General features: G+C 42.1%; 1 protein-coding gene across 2 annotated transcripts in view; it reads left to right on the top strand.

Moving 5' to 3' along the window:
- Positions 1-18,531, top strand: part of LOC138289702 (alcohol dehydrogenase 1-like) — a 452,749-nt gene that overhangs the window by 100,302 nt on the left and 333,916 nt on the right. For both annotated transcript variants that reach the window (XR_011202553.1, XM_069230193.1), the window contains exon 3: positions 12,410-12,551. Coding sequence is in view for 1 of the 2 variants with exons in the window: in XM_069230193.1 (XP_069086294.1) it covers positions 12,410-12,551 (142 nt within the window). In the remaining variant the exon portion in view is untranslated. The remainder of the gene's footprint in view (positions 1-12,409; positions 12,552-18,531) is intronic.

The raw sequence follows: 18,531 nt of genomic DNA, 5'->3' as shown, positions 1-18,531 counted from the left end.
GGGCACCAGTATGCCAATTATGAGTGGAATAGTGTGTTATCAGTATCCAACAACCAAATTTAAAGGGAAGAGAGCATAAGCACGGTGGTACTGGTTAGCAGGATCCCAGTGACACAGTCAAACACACTGACAAACAGGACAAAATGGGGGTAACCATGCTAGAAAGAGGCTACTTTCTCACAAGTATGCATGCAGAAAACAGAGCAGAGAGCAAGAAGAAAGCAGCAAGAAAGAGGTAGAAGCAGGCAGCAGGCACGCATGAAACAGGGCTGAGAGCACTAAGAAGGCAGCAAGAAGGAGGGAAATGCAGTTGGCAGGTCTGCACAAAACGGGTCTGAAAGCAAGGAGAAAGCAGCAAGAAGGAGAGAAAGGCAAGAAGCCAGCATGCAGAGAATAGGGGTGAGAGCAAGGAGAAAGCAGAGAGAGAAGGAGGGAAAGGAAAGCAGCAGACATGCACAAAATGGGGCTGAGAGCAAGAACAAAGCAGTGAGAAGGAGGAAAATGCAAGCAGCAATCATCTAATAAAGGAGAACACAGTTAGAAGGAGGAAAAGGCAAGCAGCAGTCACACTTAAAATGGGGCTGAGAGCCAAGAGGGAGCAATGAAACGGAAGGAAAGTCAAGAAGCAGACACACAAAAACATGGGGAGGGGGCAAGGAGAAAGCAGTGAAAACAAGAGAAGGGAAAGCAGTAGGCAGCACAAAATGGGAATTAGAGTAAGGACAAAACAGTAAGAAGGAGGGAAATGCAAGCAGCAGACACGTATAAAACGTATAAGAAGCAGGTCCACAAATCAACAGGTGGGGGGCAAGGAGAAAGCAGTGAGAATAAGAGAAAGGTAAGCAACAGACAGCACAAAATGGGTCTGAGAGCAAGACGGAAGCAGTGAGAAGGAGGAAAAGGCAAGGAGCAGCCATGCACAAAATGGGGCTGAGAGCAAGAAGAAAGCAGTGAGAAGGAGGGAAAGTCAAGGAGCAGCAATGCACAAAATGGAGCTGAGAGCAAGGGGAAAGCAGTGAGAAAGAGGGAAAGGCAAGCAGCATGCATGCACAAAACGGGGTTGAGAGCAAGGAGAAAGCAGTGAGGGAAAGGCAAGCATCCAGCTTGCATAAAATTTGCCTGAGAGCAAGGAGAAAGCAATAAGAATGAGGGAAATTCAAGCAGCAGGCACACACAAAACAGGGCTGAGAGCAAGGAGAAAGCAGTGATATGAAGGGAAACTCAAGGAGTAGGAATGCAAAAAATACGGGTGGTAAGGAAAATGCAGTGGGAACGAGTAAAAGGCAAGCATCAGACATGTACAACACCTCTGTTTTTTGTGTGCCTTGTCCTTGTTTTTTGCACAGCATGTGGTTGGATGCACTCACAGGGGTTGGATGCACGTGAGGGGTTAGCCACAGCCAGACCCTGCAGTCAAACCCCTCGGTGCATTAAAGAAGCACTGAAATTCACACAAAAAAACAAAGGTTCCAGGGACATTATATTTAGGAAATAGAATAAAAAACCTTAGACATTCACTAGAAAAACTAAGGTTACAGGGACATCACAGTTAGGAAATAGAATTTAAAAAACCTTAAAAATTCAGTGAAAAATTCCAAAGGAATCAGGGGGCATTATATTTAGGAAAGATAATTAAAAGAACCATATAAATTCACTTTAAAAAAACAAAGGTTGCAGGGACATTATAGTTAGGAAATAGAATGAAAAAACCTCAGAAATTCACTAAAATACCAAAGGTTACATTGACGGTATGGTTAGAAAATAAAATAAAAAAACGTAAGAATTCACTGAAAAAAAACAAGGAAGAAAGTGACATTATGGTTAATAAATATAATAGAAAAACCTTAGAAATTCACAAAAAAAAACAAAGGTTACAGGAATGTTATAGTTAGGAAATTCACTAAAATAACAAAGGTTGCTGGGACGTTGTAGTTAGGAAACAGAATTAAGAAAACCTTAGCAATTAAAATGAAAAAAAACAAAGGTTGCAGGGACGTTATAGTTAGGAAATAGAATTAAAAACAACCTTCTAAATTCACAAAAAAACCAAAAGTTACAGATATGTGATAGTTAGGAAATAGAATACAAAAAACGTAGAAATTCACTTAAAAAACAAAGGTTACAGGGACGGTACAGTTAGGAAATAGAATAAAAAAAACCTTAGTAATTCACTAAAAGAACAACGGTTACAGGGATGTTATAGTTAGGAAATAGAATTTAAAAAACTTAGAAATTCACTGAAAAAACTAAAGGCTGCAGGGACATTATAGTTAGGAAACAGAATAAATAAACCTTAGACACTCACTGAAAAAAACTAAGGTTACAGGGACTTTATTGTTATGTACTGAATGTACTCGCACAAAAACATAGAAATTCAGCAATTATAGTTACCAGCCCTAACTATAACGTATGCCCCAGCAATGCAGTGCTTATGACCTCACATATTACATTACACATGACATGGTCAGTGACATTACTGATAACATCTCTGATGACATCTCAAATGACATCATTGATTAAATCAACCACCTAAAGACTCTCACACCATGTTACATTTACAAATAAAAAGCTTTAAAAAATTCAAAATAAACTGTAGTACACTATATTTTATTAAGTATAGTGTACTAGTGTGTTTCTATTCTTAAATTTTTTTAATTGCCACAAAAAGGTGTATGGAGCACCGCAGTAATACCTACAAATTATTTCACAACTTAAAAAAAGTTATCTCTAAATTGCAGTAAAAATATAAAGAAAGCTATAAATACATTTCTCTACCGAATAACATTTTAATAAAAACTTTAATGAAGTGGTATTAGGTACGGAACAACAATAAATCCTACTACTTACCTGGATCTAAGATCTTAACCAAGAATGCAGCAAAACACAGTCTATGTTAATCCACTCTACACCACTTCACTCTATTCCATAGCAGTCTACGCCACTTGACTCAATGCCACTCGACTCAACCGCACTCCATTGTACACTATTCCACTGTATGCGACTCCAGTGTATATCACTCCACTCTATGCCACTCTACTCTATGCTATTCCCCTGTATGCCACTACACCGTACCTTACTCCACTCTATGCTAGTCCATTCTAAAACACTCTAGTTTACCCCTCTCCACTCTATGCAACTCCACTAAACTCCACTCAACACTGCACTATTCCACTGTATGATGCTCAACTTTACGACACTCTATGTCACTGAACTGAACACCACTACAACGTATGCCCATCCACTCTACACTATTCCAGCCTACTCAACTCCACTGTAAGGCACCCCACTCTATGCTTTTCCACTTTATGCCACTCCATTGCATTGGACTGTACGTCATTGTAATATAAGTTCTCCATTGTATGCCACTAAACTGTATGCCACTGCACTCTATGCTACTCCATTCAACTCCACTTCACTCAATGCCACTCCAGTCTATGACACTGCACTCTATTCTACTCCATTATACACCCCCTCTTGTTGATCAGACACTATTCTACTGTGCACCACTGTACTTCATCTACTGCACTCTATGGCACTGTGCTGTATGCTACTCTATGCCACTCACCTGTACCACAGTTTATCCCACTCCAACCTACCATACTGTATGGCACTCTACTCCCCAGCACCCCACTCCATCGAACAAAACTTTAACCCAGATTATTGTAATTGTAATTGTAATCGTATTTATATAGCGCTTACTACCCCTGACGAGGCGTCAAAGCGCTTTTCGATGAGTAGCACGCTACTCCGGTACCCAACAAGAATTAGTGATGGATTAGTATAATTTAATAAGGAGTACAGTTTTAGTATTATTATGAGTTAATTTGAGTTGCAGACATGAGAGTTTGTTAGTTAGATTGACTGGAGTAATGGAGGGGTGGAGGAGGAAAGAAATCCAGAAGTGTTAATTGGGAGTTTATCCTTCATTTACTCAATCCAAAGGCTTGAGATGAATAATAGGGGAGCGGAGGGGAAAGAGGATGTGGATGGGTTAGGGAGAGCATAGAAGTAGGGTGAGACGAATGCGGGAGAATTTAGTAGGGTTGTGTGGGAGGTCACAGAGGTAGAGTGAGGTTTGGTGAGTTAGATGTGGAGGTGGAGGGGAAGAGCTTAGGCAGAGATATTTAGGAGATGAAAGTGGTCGAAGGGATTTGGGATGAGTCCGAGTGAGAATGGAGGATAGTTTGATAGAGACATGACATAAGAGTGATGGGTAGATAAGTGTGATAAAAAGAGAGCAGAAATTCATAGATATCAGGAGCCATGCAATGATCCACAAACATGCCAGGCACAGAAACAACATATACACATGCATACACATATATATATATATTTATACACACACACACATGAATAAAACACACATATGCACATACAATACATAATTAGAATCATGGGTAAAAAATACTTAGTCAGACAGGTTTAAAAGAGTGTGTGTGTATTTTATTGTTATTGGTTTAGTTTCTGTAAAATGAGCATCGTGGCCTACCCAACCGGAGTATTTTCTACGAGTATGTCAGTAAGCGTTACCTAGCATGTTTTATACACCCCGTTTATATTGTACAGTAAGAGTACGTGATGGGCCACGGGGTAAAAAACGTCTCCAGCAAACCTTGTGTGCCATTGGCAATGTGATTGTTACTAGTGCGTCTTTGTGGATATGTCCTCGTGCTTCTGAGCATCAACAACGCACCACCGGAATCGGCGGTAAACGCAGTGGGGTCGTTTGGAAAGCTGTCCATCATCGTGGTAAAAGGCGGGGAATTCCTTTACCTACTTCGAGGGTGGGCGGGGCGTGGCAGATTATGACACTCTACTCTACAACACAACAATCCTGACCACTGTACCGAACACCACATCCCTCTACAACAATTTACTTTATTGTATACTACACCACTACACACACTCTACTTGATTCCATGCCACTGTACTTTAGAACACACTAGTCTACTCTATGCTACACCACTCCAGTGGGCAATCTAAGACACTCCAACTATGCCAACTCTGAAACACCACTCCACTTAACTCTATGACAGGCTCTATGACACACCACTCCACTTTACTCTACTCCACTATACTTCACTCATGACATGCCACTACACTATACAACACACTACTCCATTCTATGACATGCCACTCTACTCTTCCACACACCACTCCAAACTGACACCCCACTTCAGTGTAGTACACTCCATGGCACTCCACTGCACGACACACCACTCCACTGTAAAATACACCACTTCACTCTATGACACTCTACTCCACCTAAGACATGCCACTCCACAGGGCATTCCACTTTACACCACTCCACTCTACAAAACTATGCTCTACTCCATGTCCCTCCACTTTATGCCACACCACTCCAGTCTAGGACACTCTATGAAATGCCACTTCACTCCACTCTAAGTCAACCCACTTCACACTATGAATGCCACTTCATTCTATGACACACACACCACTCCATTGCACTCCACTCCACTCTCTGAGAATCCATGCACCTCCACCCTCTCACATGCCACTCCACTCTAGTGCACACCACTCCACTCTACAGTATGTTAATCCACTCTACACCACTCTACTGCATGCCTCTCTGGTCTAAGACATTCTGTGACATGCCACTCTATGACATGCCATTCTACTCTGTCACTGGACTCTACAACACCCTACTACACTCTATTCCCTTCTGCCTTACATCAGTTTATGATGCTTTATGACACACTGCTCCACTCCACTCTATGACACACCTCTCCACTCTACAACACTCGATGCTACTCCACTCAACAACAATCCACTCCACCCTACGACATGCCATTCCACTCTATGCCCCTACACTCCAAGACACTCTACGACATGCCACTCTATGACATGTCACACCACTCCACTGTACTCTGCAATGCACCACTCTACTCTATACTACTCCACGCTACAACCAGTATTCCACCTTATGTCCCTCCATTATTTGCCACTCTACTCCAGTCTATGACACTCTATGACACACCACTCCACTCTACTCTGTGACACCCCACTCCACTCTATGACACAGATCTCCACTCTATGACAGGCCATTCTACTCTGCTCCACTGCACACTACAACACTCAATGCCACTCCACTTAATGATAAGCCACTCCATTCTATGACATGCCACTCCACTCTATGACCCTCCACTCTATGCCACTCCACTCTAAGTCTACAACACACCACTTTATGACATGTCACTCTACTGTACTCTACAACATACCACTCCAGTTTATATCACTCCACTCTACAACAATTTACTCCTCTCTATGCCCCTCAAGTCTACACCACTCTGCTCCACTCTATGACACTCCATGATACTCCGCTCCACTCTAGGGCGCATCTCGCCACTTCACTCTATGGCACACCACTTCACTGTACAACATATCACTCCACTCTACAACATGCCACTCCACTTTGTGGCAGGCCACTTCACTCCATGCCACATTTTTCCAGGGGTTTCCACTTTAAGACACCTAATGATAAAGCACTCTATGACACACCACTCTACTCTACTCAATGAAACACCACTTCACTCTACCCCACTCTGGACTACTCCACTCTGTGCCACTCTACTCTACTTTATGACATTCTACCACACCCCACTCCACTCTACAACAGGCCACTCCACTCTATGACATGCTGCTATACTCTACACCCTTCCACTTCACTCTCCACCACTACACTCTACGCTACTCCCCTCTATGCTCCTTCACTCTCTGCTCCTTCACTCTAAGACACCCTGTGACACACCACTCTATGGCACATGACTCCACTCTACTCTATGACAAGCCATTCCACTCTATGACTCTCCCTGCCACTCCACTCTATGACACTCCACTCCACTCCACTCCACTGTACAACACCCATTTCCAAACTATGCCCCTCCACTCAATACCACTCTACTCCACTTTACGACAAGCCACTGTATGAAACTCCACTCTATGACACTCTCCTCCACTCTACTCTATGACACTCCACAATATTCCATTGTAGAGCACTCTACTCCACCTTATGTCACTCCACTCTATATTCTACTCCACTCAATGCCACTGTACAACACTCTTCTTAATGACACTCCACTCAATGACACTCCACTTGACAACACTCCACTTGCAGAAACTCGACTCAGTGATGCTCAACTTTATGACACTTCACTCCATGATACTCCACTCTACAACACTTCACTCCACTGTATGCCACCCCACTCTATGACACTCTACTCTACTTTAAATACAAACAACTTTTTTTTTAAAGAAGAAACAAACCCATACATATTCAATGAAAAAACAAACATTCAAGATTAGTTGTAGTTAGGAAAACTACATTTTTCATTTCTATGCAGAAACAACTTCACCTACTTTAACATTAGAAATTGAAAAGTTATAGTTGTAACTTTATAATCATAACTTACATTTATCATTTACAGCCCGCCCACAATGTATTATAGCTCGGGCAGTGGTGTCAGCTCGTAGCCAGACTAAAGTAACTATAACTTGGATTTACACAAAGTGACAAAAAGCACAATCTATGGCCTCCTGCCAATTTTGCTGTGATTCAGTCTGTCTTAAAGAAGTCTATCGAAAATGGACTTTGCATTTTGGGACCCCACTTTTTTCTCAGCCACCGCTTGACGAATCACAAGAAAACTTTCCAGGAAGGAGCTGAGGACGACAAACTTTTTTTTGGAAAGCTTTTTGAAGATTCATCAAATAGGGCCAAGATTATTAGCAAACAAAAAATACTCTTTCTACAGAAAATCAGACGTAACAATACCTACCTGGTGGTGACCGCCATTTTATATATATATATATATATATATACATATATATATATATATACATACACACACATGTATACATGTGTATACATATTTATTACTTAGTGACGATCGCCACTAGGTAGCTATAGGTAGGATTACATTTCTATCCAAAAAGCGTTTTTTTACTTGCCTTTATCTTTGGCACCACTTGATGAATCTTCACAAAACTTTCTAAAAACATTTGCCAGTTCCGTCAGCTGCTCTCTGGAAAGTTTTGGGTGATCCGTCCGGGGGGGCCGAGAAAAAGGGGGGTCCAAAACACGTTTTCTCAATTAATTTTTCCATTGGGATTTTGAACAGCGGTAGTGCAAAAACTGAACAGAATTACACCAAATTTGGCAGGAAGGTAGGTCCTGGTCCAGAAAGAGTATTTTTTTTTGTTTTGGGTTAATTCGGTTCGGTAGTTTTTGAGAAATTAAAGAAAATACAAATTTGTATATCCAGGGCCGAGAAGGATTCGCGGCCACTAGCAATCTCGTGCTGAGATCTGATTGACTGATAACACTTCAACAACAGAAGCTGTTGAAGTGTTTTCAGCCATCTTGGGACTCGGCTGAAGCCGTGTCCCAAAAAAGAGCAAAAAATAAAACAAAAGGGGCCAGGGTAGAAACATCCTAACCTCTTAGCTATGGTGGTGGGGTCCCAAAGGGACCCCCCAGGCCTAAAAAGCATTTTTTTGTTGATTTTATGAGCGGAAATGTGTTGGATCAGCAAATCTGCTCATAAAATCACGAAAAGAATTAAGCGCGGGCTGCTGCGCTTTGTTAGTCTAATGACCCCAGGTGGGCCAAGTCCTGAGGGTGGGGGGGCTCCTGGCCTCCTCCCACTGCCCCAGGGACCACCACCTCCCCAAGGCTCTTTTTTTTTAAGCAAAAGCAAACAGCTATGGCGTGGCCCTCTCCTCATCGAATTTAACAATGCTCGGGAGAGGTGGTCGTCGCTGGGGCACGGGGGGAAATCAACCCCCCACACATATTTTATGTATTGCCCCAGGAAGGTGGTGGGCCCTGGGGCTGTGGGGGAGTCGGCCAGGCCTCCCACACACATAAAAAGCATTTTGCCCCCAGGAGGTAATTGACCCCGGGACTTGGGCTGGGAGATCCCCCACATTCAAAATTATAAATGACCCCTGGACCTGGCCCACTCAGGGTCTTAAAAAAAACAAGCAAGGGAATTCATGCTTGTTTTCTTTGTATTTTTGCAGCAAATTCACAAATTTTGCAAATTTGCAGCAAACATTTTTAAAAAAAATGATTTTTTGCTCTGGCGTGGTCCCTTTCCATTTTCTTTTTTATTGAGCTTTTTTCTGGGACTCAGTTGAAGCCGAGTCCCAAGAGTCCTGCCAACACTTCCTGGTTTGAAGCGTTGATAGACAATTAGAGCTCTGCATTTCCCTGCACAAGCTCATCATTATTTGCGTAGTCGTTGCGGTCAGAGACATCTAAATTAATTTTCCCTTTAATGTTTCCAGAACTAATGAACAGATTAACATCAAATAAGCGTAAGCACAATCTGTCTACCCAAAGCTAGCTTTCTGCCAAATTTGGTGTAATTCCATCAAGCGGTTCGGACTGTAGTCATGTCATGCCCAAAACATAGAAAACACAACTTTTTGATCCCCTCCTTCTTCTCAGCCCCCGTTTGTCAGATCACCACAAAACTTTCCGTGCACAACAAGAATCACTGGGGCACTTTTTTGGAACATTTTGTGAAGATTCGTCAAACGGTGCCAAAGATGTGGGCAATTCAAAAACGCTTTTTCTATGGAAACATGGTCCTAACTATAACCACTTTGTGGCGGTTACCACTAAGCAATATATAGATGGAGACAGTTATCTTCAAGGTAACTGTATGTGGAGATAGGGATCGAACATCAATACATTCTTATCTAATATTGGCTTTTAATATTTCAGTTATGCTAGTTGTTGGTATCTGAGTTTCTCCTGACTTAAAAAATTTAGATTGTTATGTATTGTGATTTGTTGTACGTCTTCCATCAGAATGTTTAATATAATATGTTTAGAATGTTTTGCACTTAAGTTTTATGAACTTAATCGAAAAAAGATTAAATTAAATTGAAAACTGAAAGCTCAATGAAGCAGTTGGGCTTCTAGTATTCTTGGTCATAACTTTTCTTATTTTCAAACCAGTGTATAAGCAACAACATCATTTATTTAAGTATTGACACAAGCGTTGATTATTGTCTCACGCTACATCAAAATATTCAGTACTATTGTCCATTTCCAAAATATTTCATAGTTCGAAGTTTGCAATTACTTCTTAGTAATTTCCAAGTAGAAATATGATGATAAGCAGAAAATGGAGACAACATCAGAAAACTGCAGGGTAATACCAGATTTGAGCTTTTAGTTAACCTATGATGCAACATCAGCCATTGATATAGAGTATTTGGAGACATTAAGGCTCTGCTTTGAGAAATTTTCTTGCTCCCCTTAGTGCCCCCCTAACACTGCCATGTGTGTGCTGTATCTATTTTTAATGCTAGTTCGGAGCTTTGCAGGACTATCAAAAATGTTGACTCTAATCCTGCAAAGCTTATTGTAAACAATGGCATGCCACGTTTAAATGTCTGCTCTGAGCAGGCGTTAAAAGTGCTGATATAAATGATGCAAACAAATCTTTTTCGCCCCCCCAATGGGGGAAGCACCCCTTTGCATACATTATGCAGGCATTCCTCCACTTTGTAAATTTGGAGTGGTGATTTTGGCCTAGTTGGGCCACATTAGCGTAAATAAATGATGCTAATATGGCACAAGGGGGCTTGAGACACTTAAATCAGCCCCTAAGTTCTTCCAAACAATCTTTTGCTGAAAAAGACCTTTTCAATGTTATGTGTATTCTTTTTATTACTGTTTCTCTTAATTTTCATTGATAGTCAATGTTTAAAAAAAATTCAATATTGCACAAACATTTCTCCCAAACTAGTCATTAGTGTCAGATAAAACAATACAAATAATTATTTTCAGTTGAAAAAATACATATCAAGTTTGTTCAACAGTTTTCATTGTATTAAATAGAAAGTAGCACCACAGTTGCCTGTCCAAAAGTGCTGATATGATGTGTACCTACCCCCCATGGAAAGTAATGCACATTAGTAGGGGTACTAAGTGGTACTAAGTGAGAGAAAGCATATTTAAGAGCCCCTGGTGCCACCTTAGCGCTGCCATTGCATAATTTTTTGTACGCTAAGGCGGCGCTGAAGTGTCTTTTTCCCTGTGCGATATTAACAAAGTGGCGTAATGCATACATTGAGCCACTTTGCAAACCCTTGCACCACATTATGCCTGCACCACGCATTATTATGCAAGGGGGCGTTCCAGCGCTAGGAGGCCCGCAAAAATGGCACAGTGAAATTTAACTGATTTCACTGCACTATTTTTGGCATCATTTTTAACACATGCTCAGAGCAGGGTTTAAAATGACACTCCCATAGAAACCTATGGGCCTCTTTGCACTTTGCTACACTAGTTTCAAAAGTTTTGATGCTAGTGTAGAAAAGTGCCAGAAAAGCGTCAAAAAAACGCTATTGTGCTAACAACCACCATGGCGCGGTGTATGGTAAATATGACGCAACCACGGTGTTGTTAGGTGCCGATAGGGGGGTGCAGAAAAAGTGGCGTATCAGTTCTGATGCACCACTTTTTCTTAAATATGTGCCATAATTTTGTGAAATAACCAACATTTTTGTCTTTCCAAAAAGAGAGAGGTAAATGTGTGCGCTTGCGTTTTTGTCTGTGTGTAAATATCCCAGGTTGAATCCGAAAGACACCACACCATACCCGAATGAAAGCACTTGTACCCAACTATTTATCAGGAAATACAGCTACGCCCCTGTTTATGACCTCTTTATATCTATAGTGTTCTTTCAATGTAAATGCTGAAATAAATGGTTGAAAAATATTTCTGTCACACCATTAACTGTGAGGCAAAGACTGCTTATATCAGAAAAGAATGGCAGTGAAAAGGCCATCTCATTTGTGGATTTAAAACTGTGACAAGCCATGAACAAACCAGCATAAGTGTTTTGATATTACCCTCTCTAGCTTGTTAGCAGTCTGAGGTTTTTTTAACCCTCCCTACATTTTCCCTGGGTACGAGAACAGCATATTTGGTTGCATGTCCGAATGTCAGGGCGCTAACCTGCCTACCAATATTAATGTCCTTAACGAAACTGTGATATTGATGAAACACATAATGTTGTTAGGTCAATATGTAAATGTTCATATTCTGACAGTAAACCGCATATTTACCAAAACATTTTCAGTGTAGGTTTGCTTTAGACTATAGAGAGAAGGGTCATTTTTGCCTTGCACAAGTTTAGATGTTCTGCATTTTGGGGTGTTTTTGCAGTTAGCCAGGACAGTCCACACCAAAAGATACTTCACGCTACCTTTAACACTATTTCCCCCCTCCTGAGTTCAGCAGATTGAATTTATTCTCTGATAAAATTGTGTACTACACTATGCCCTACTCTCTCGTTCTTGTGATACAATATCATATATACATATACAGTTATATAATGGTATCTTTCTTTGCATTTACCTTCACAGATTTTGGCCTCTGGAATTTGTCGATCAGATGATCACGTGCTCGAAGGTCTAAAAAGTAACATCAAATTTCCAATCATTTTAGGCCATGAAGCAGCTGGGATTGTTGAGAGCGTTGGAAGGGCAGTGACCACAGTAAAACCAGGTGATGCCAAAATGCACTCACGTGACTTCAGGGCACAATTGCGTTGAGTAAAAAGGTATACGGTGCAATTGTCCCATAAAATAACCTCGACGAACCATCTTTGCATATTTAGCACTTTATCATTATTAATTCATTTATTGTTTGTCATTTTCTATGGTGCAAGCCATCTTCCTGAGAGCAGTCAGTATAGAAAACATCTGACATACAGGTATACTCAAGAATTCAGTGTTGATAAAGATAAGAATCAAACGAATTATTTCCAGAAGGAAGCATAAACGATATTGTACACCAGAAATGTATTTCCGGCTTGGATCAATGTTGTGTACAAAAATACACATTACTGTGTACATATGTATTTGTTCTGTGCTGCAGAAGTACTGGCATCCTATGTTTAGTAGACCAAGGTGCATATTTAAGAAAAGTGGCGCAGCTCACAGTGCAGAGTCACTTTTCTTATGCCACTTAGCACCCCCCTAAATCCACCATGTGTGTGTCGTATTTAAAATAGGGCGCACCATGGATGTGGTTATGGGACTAGCATCTGAATTTTTTACACTAGTCTGGCGCTTTGCAGGAGGATTAACTTAAAAAATTCTGACGCATCCTGCAAAGCACCTGGAGGCCTTTTGTAAGCAATGGAAGCCTCCTTTTAACACCTGCTCCGAACAGGCATTAAAAGTGCCAAAAAAATGGCGCAAGGAAATCTCTTAGATCTTTTCTCCCCCCCTAACGAGAGGAATGCCCCCTTTCCATACATTATGCTTGGTGCAGGCATAATGCAGCGCAAAGGGTTACAAAGTGGTGCAATGCAGGCACTGTGCCACTTTGTAGATATGGCGTGGCGTTTTTGGCCTTCTAACACCCCATTAGCATAAAAAATGTATGAATATGTGGCTTGGAATAGCACTAGGGACTCTTAAATATGCCCCCAAGTATATTTTTAGGTTAGCTTATCCTACCACATGGTTCCATCGCCCTCACAAGATGTGTCACTGATAACCGCTACCTGTAGGAGGCTGGCCTGGTTTGTAGTGGGTACCTAAGGTACTTACACCTTAAACCAGGTCCAGTTATCCCTTAATAGTGACATGGGGACAAAGACGTTGCAAAATGCGGTTGTTACAGCACTACACAGAAGGATCCCAAGCCGCTGGAGAACAACTCAGAGAGCTGGGTGTCGCAGGATGGAGTGCTGGGGACCTGGGCTAAGCTGTGCACAACAAACTTTTGGAAGAAGTGCACAGAAGCCCCAGGAGCTGCAGAAAACGTGATGCAAAGGGGTACTGTCTGGCACGGGGAAGCAAACTCTTACCACCACCAAATTTGGACAGCTGGACCTTTGGACAGTCAGGATCACTTTAGTCCACCACCTGTGTGCCAGGGATCTCACTAGTCGACAGGAGAGGAGTCCCAGAGTACCGGTCGTCATCGCAGAGAGGAGTCTGCTGAAGAAGGGAAGTGACTCCGGCACTCCACAGGAGATTCCTTCGGTTCTTCTGGTGCAGGGTGAAGACAGGCAGTCCTCAAAGCGTGCACACCTTGGAAACTGTTGCAGTTGCTGGCTGGAGCTAAAGTTGCAGGTCACAGTAGCCTTCCTGATACTTTGTTGCAGTTACAGCGGTGCCTGGAGCATTCTGCGGTTGATCCGACGCTCAGAAGCTGAAGCAGAGGATGCAGAGGAGTCCTGGTGGAGTCTTGCAAACCGAATCCGAGGAAACACCCAGAGGATAGACCCTAAATAGCCCTGAGAGGGAGATTGGCTACCTACCCAGGTATACACCTATCAGGAGAGATCTCTGATGTCACCTACTGGCACTGGCCACACAGATGCTCCCAAAGGGTCCCCACACCTTGGAATCCAAGATAGCTAACGCCAGAGACACTCTGGAGGAGCTCTGGGCACCACTCCTGGGGTGGTGAATGACAGGGGAGTGGTCACTCCCCTTTGCTTTGTCCAGTTTCACGCAGAGCAGGAACTGGGGTTCCCTGAACCGGTGTAGACTGGATTATGCAAGGATGGCACCGTTTGTGCCCTTCAAAGCATTTCCAGAGGCTCTGGGTGGATACCCCTCTCATGCCTGTAACACATATTTCCAAAAGGAGAGGGTGTAACACCCCTCTCCTAAAGGAAATGCATTGTTCTGCCTTCCTGGGATTGAGCTGCTCAAACCCCAGGAGGGCAGAAACCTGTCTGTGAGGTGGCAGCAGCTGGGGCTGCAGTGGAAACCTCAGAGAGCTGGTTTGGCAGTACTGGGGATTTATGGTGGAACCCTCAGGGTGAATGGAGTTGGCCCCCCAATACCAGATTTGGACTGGGGGTTCACTTTCACAATCTTAGACACCTCGCAGGGCCATATTCAGAGTTACCATTGTGAAGCTACATATATTTATTGACATATATGTAGTGCACGCTTATAATGGTGTCCCCGCACTCACGAAGTCCAGGGAATTGGCCCAGGACAACGTGGGGCAACTTTGCTGGTGCAAGGGTGCCCTCACACACAGCAACTTTGCACCTAACCTTCAGTAACTGAAGGTTAGACATATAGGTGACTTAAAAGTTACCCGGTGCAGTGAAAAATGGCTGTGAAATAGTGTGTGCACTATTTCACTCAGGCTGCAATGACAGTCCTGAAGGAGTGTTTGTATGAGCTCCTTATGAGTGGCAAAAGAAATCCTGCAGCCAATAAGGATCTCCTGGAACCCCAATGCCCTGGGTACCTAGGTACCATATACTAGGGACTTATAAGGGGGAAACCAGTGTGCCAATTAGAAATGGTATTTGGAGTCACTAAACTATAGTGAACAATTTGGTACACAGAGAGAGCATAATCACTGGAGTTCTGGTTAGCAAAACTCCAGTGACACAGTCAAGCATACTGACAACACACATAGGCCACAAACTATGAGCACTGGGGTCCTGGCTAGCAGGTTTCCAGTGAGACAGTAAAAACACACTGACAAATAGGTCTCAAACTATGAGCACTGGGTTCCTGCCTAGCAGGATCCCATTGAGACAGTAAAAACACACTGACAAACAGGCCAAGAATGGGGGTAACCATGCTAGAAAGAGGCCATTTCTCACACTACCTAAAGGAATCAAGTTGGAATTTTATTTTGTAACAATCATTATAGCCGAATTTGTCACGCATGGAAATTTGTAGGCAGAAATTTCATATACTGTTTGTATGTTAGAAGATGAATGGAATACAGTTAGGTGATCAGACATTATTTCTCTTTTGCATACTGATAACAGAATTGCGTTTTAAAAGTTTGGAAACCCATCACAAAATTCTGTCCTGAAAATGGATGATTTACGTCAACGTGTAAGATATATTGCTGCAGTGTAATTGTAAATATTATGGTGTGATTTTATTTACAATATTTTCTACAATCCTTGTATAAAAAAACTGCCTTTAGTTTACTTATTACAGTCTAGTTATGACATCACTATTTTAGTGGTGGCTAGCGACCTTTGAAAGTAGTGCTTCGTTATACTTGACTCGAAGTCCAGCACGGGAGCAAAGCATGCAAGCTTGATTTCTCAACGGGTCCAAGTTTGGGGAAATTCTCCCTCAAGAGCACTTTAAACCAAATGGGGTTGAATAGTGCATTTTGAGGCACAATTTCCACAGTAATTCGTTCAAAAGCTAAGGCCTTTGAAAGAGCATTCTCTAAGCCCAATTATGCTGCAGTGGCAGCGGTCCGACTGCCACATTACGAGGTTGGCGGGCATACCTGCCAACCTACTGATGTCCCTGCCAGGATCTTCAATCTCGATGGGCTGATTGCGGATGGAGGTAGTAATTAGCCAGGGTGGCGCTGAAGGCAGTGCCACCCTGCTGATTACAACCTTGTTCTCCGCCAGCCTTTTCATGGTGGTTCCACCACCATGAAAAGAATGGCAGAAAACAGGTGCAGGCGGCCTCCGGCATAGCACAATCAGAATGCGCACTGTCTGCTTTGCAGACAGCGCATATTTCAAGGGTGCTGGTGCCCCCTGCGTGAAGCAGCATTGCTGCCAGCTCAATTATGAGCCGTCGATAATGCCGCCACCATTTTCTAGCTGGGCTGAAGTTTTCCACCGGTCAGCCCAATGGGAACGTCTTAATGGGGCTGGTGGGGAGGTCACCAGAATGGCGGCGACCATCCCAGCGGCAATTTGGCAGACGGGTGTTCCTGTCGTCCAAACTCGTAATAGGGCCCTTAATATTCAAGTTAATTCACAAAGTGCCAAACTAATGAAATCTGATGCTCCGAAATATTTGTCCTACTTTTTTCAAACTATAATACGGGCACACCAGTGAGTCGGAAAAGTACCTCCATTGTTCCAGGGACAGCATTTTGTCATGGATGACCCCCTGTGCAATACCAGTATGCCAGAAAGTAACCGTTTATTCCACCTATGCACCATGTGCAACCCTTATGTCAAAAATTATCTCTATTTTATAAGGGGCAGCGATTTTTCAAAGTTGCCCCTCTCGTATGCAATGTTTCTTCTTACATGTGTAAAGAGCTAACTCCAATTTAACAGCACCAGCATTTTTTCATTGGTGCTCCTGTTCCAAGAATTGCCTCCAGTATGTCTCTGTTAGCACGTCAGACCTTAAGAAGTAAACCTATAAGGGGACACGAATAGGTCGATGAACCTTTTGACTCGCAATTAAGATGTTCCCACCATAACTTCAGTACATGCAGATCAATAATCAATAATAATCAATAACATCAATAATCAATGACAATCAATAGCATTAGTAATCAATGGAGTCAGTAATTGTCACACACCATGACCTTTCAGTCATGAATAACCACATCTTTATGTAGAAGTTAGAATTTTTATTTCCCTATATTACCAATGCTAATGTCACGTAAAATAATCTCAAAATCAAATGATAAACATACAGAAACATCACTGGCTGTCCAAAGCAGTGAAAGAGATGTAATCTAACCAAAGCGTGAGCCACTTCACATTCTAAAGTTACAGTGCAATTTGATTAACAAGAACTATGCACAAATGATATCACATACATTTATTCAACAAAGAAAAGACATCAAACGTTACTCCCTGTAGCAGACTTTCATTAGTAAGGAATCCTATCTAACACCAGATAAGAATCAGCATGTTGGTCTTCATGCAAATAATTTAGTAAACACAAATTTGGAAGACATCTAACTATGGCTCTATCAAAATAGCACGGTTGGTACCTAGAAAGAAAAAGCAAATAGTCTTAAGAAACACATCAGTAATAATATACCTCTCCTCAAATGGATCGGCAAGCTAAGATAGTCTTCGTCATCAGGACATCAATTCGGTCAGCAAGGCATAAGGATTCAGCATCAAAGTTCAGAAAATGCAAAGTCTTCAAGCAATTCAAAAGAATGGAGGTAGACACTCGAGAAAAATGGGGAGAATGGCGAATGGCAAATGCACAATGCCAGCTTCTTCTCAGTGGAGTCCGGCTAAGTTAGATTTCCTAAAACTAATTACAAAGTCCCTATTGGTCAAGGGATCGCATGTTCACACTTTGTCCAATAAAACTAGAACTTCAAATCTATAATTTCTACTACTACTCGGTTCACATGCCGGTGATTGGCTTCTCTTGTATTGTCCTCATCATCCGGCTCATCAAGTAACAATATTGTAGCAGTTTATACTCCAGTCAGTGTCTCCATTGTTCTTCTCCTGAGAAAATCAGTCTTACACACATTACACTCATATTGTTACATTTAGCAAGAACAGCCTCTTCTAGCAATCGGTTCTCATGAGAAAATACTTTTAGCTACGAGCACATTTGAACAGCACAGTGGAAAATCACAGTTTAATTCTCTAAGCAAACATTTTATTAATCGGTTTAGAAATACAGCTTGACATGAGGCCGTGCAACTAGGCTAAGACCTCCGCTAAGTTAAGGCCTATAATTAATAAAGCTAATACATAATGCATTACCCTCAATATGATGTACTACTACATTAATCAAAC

Source organism: Pleurodeles waltl, chromosome 1_1 (assembly GCF_031143425.1).
Source record: "Pleurodeles waltl isolate 20211129_DDA chromosome 1_1, aPleWal1.hap1.20221129, whole genome shotgun sequence".
Lineage (NCBI taxonomy): Eukaryota > Metazoa > Chordata > Amphibia > Caudata > Salamandridae > Pleurodeles > Pleurodeles waltl.
The sequence above is the reverse complement of the archived record's forward strand: the minus strand, read 5'-3'. Positions and strand labels throughout refer to the sequence as shown.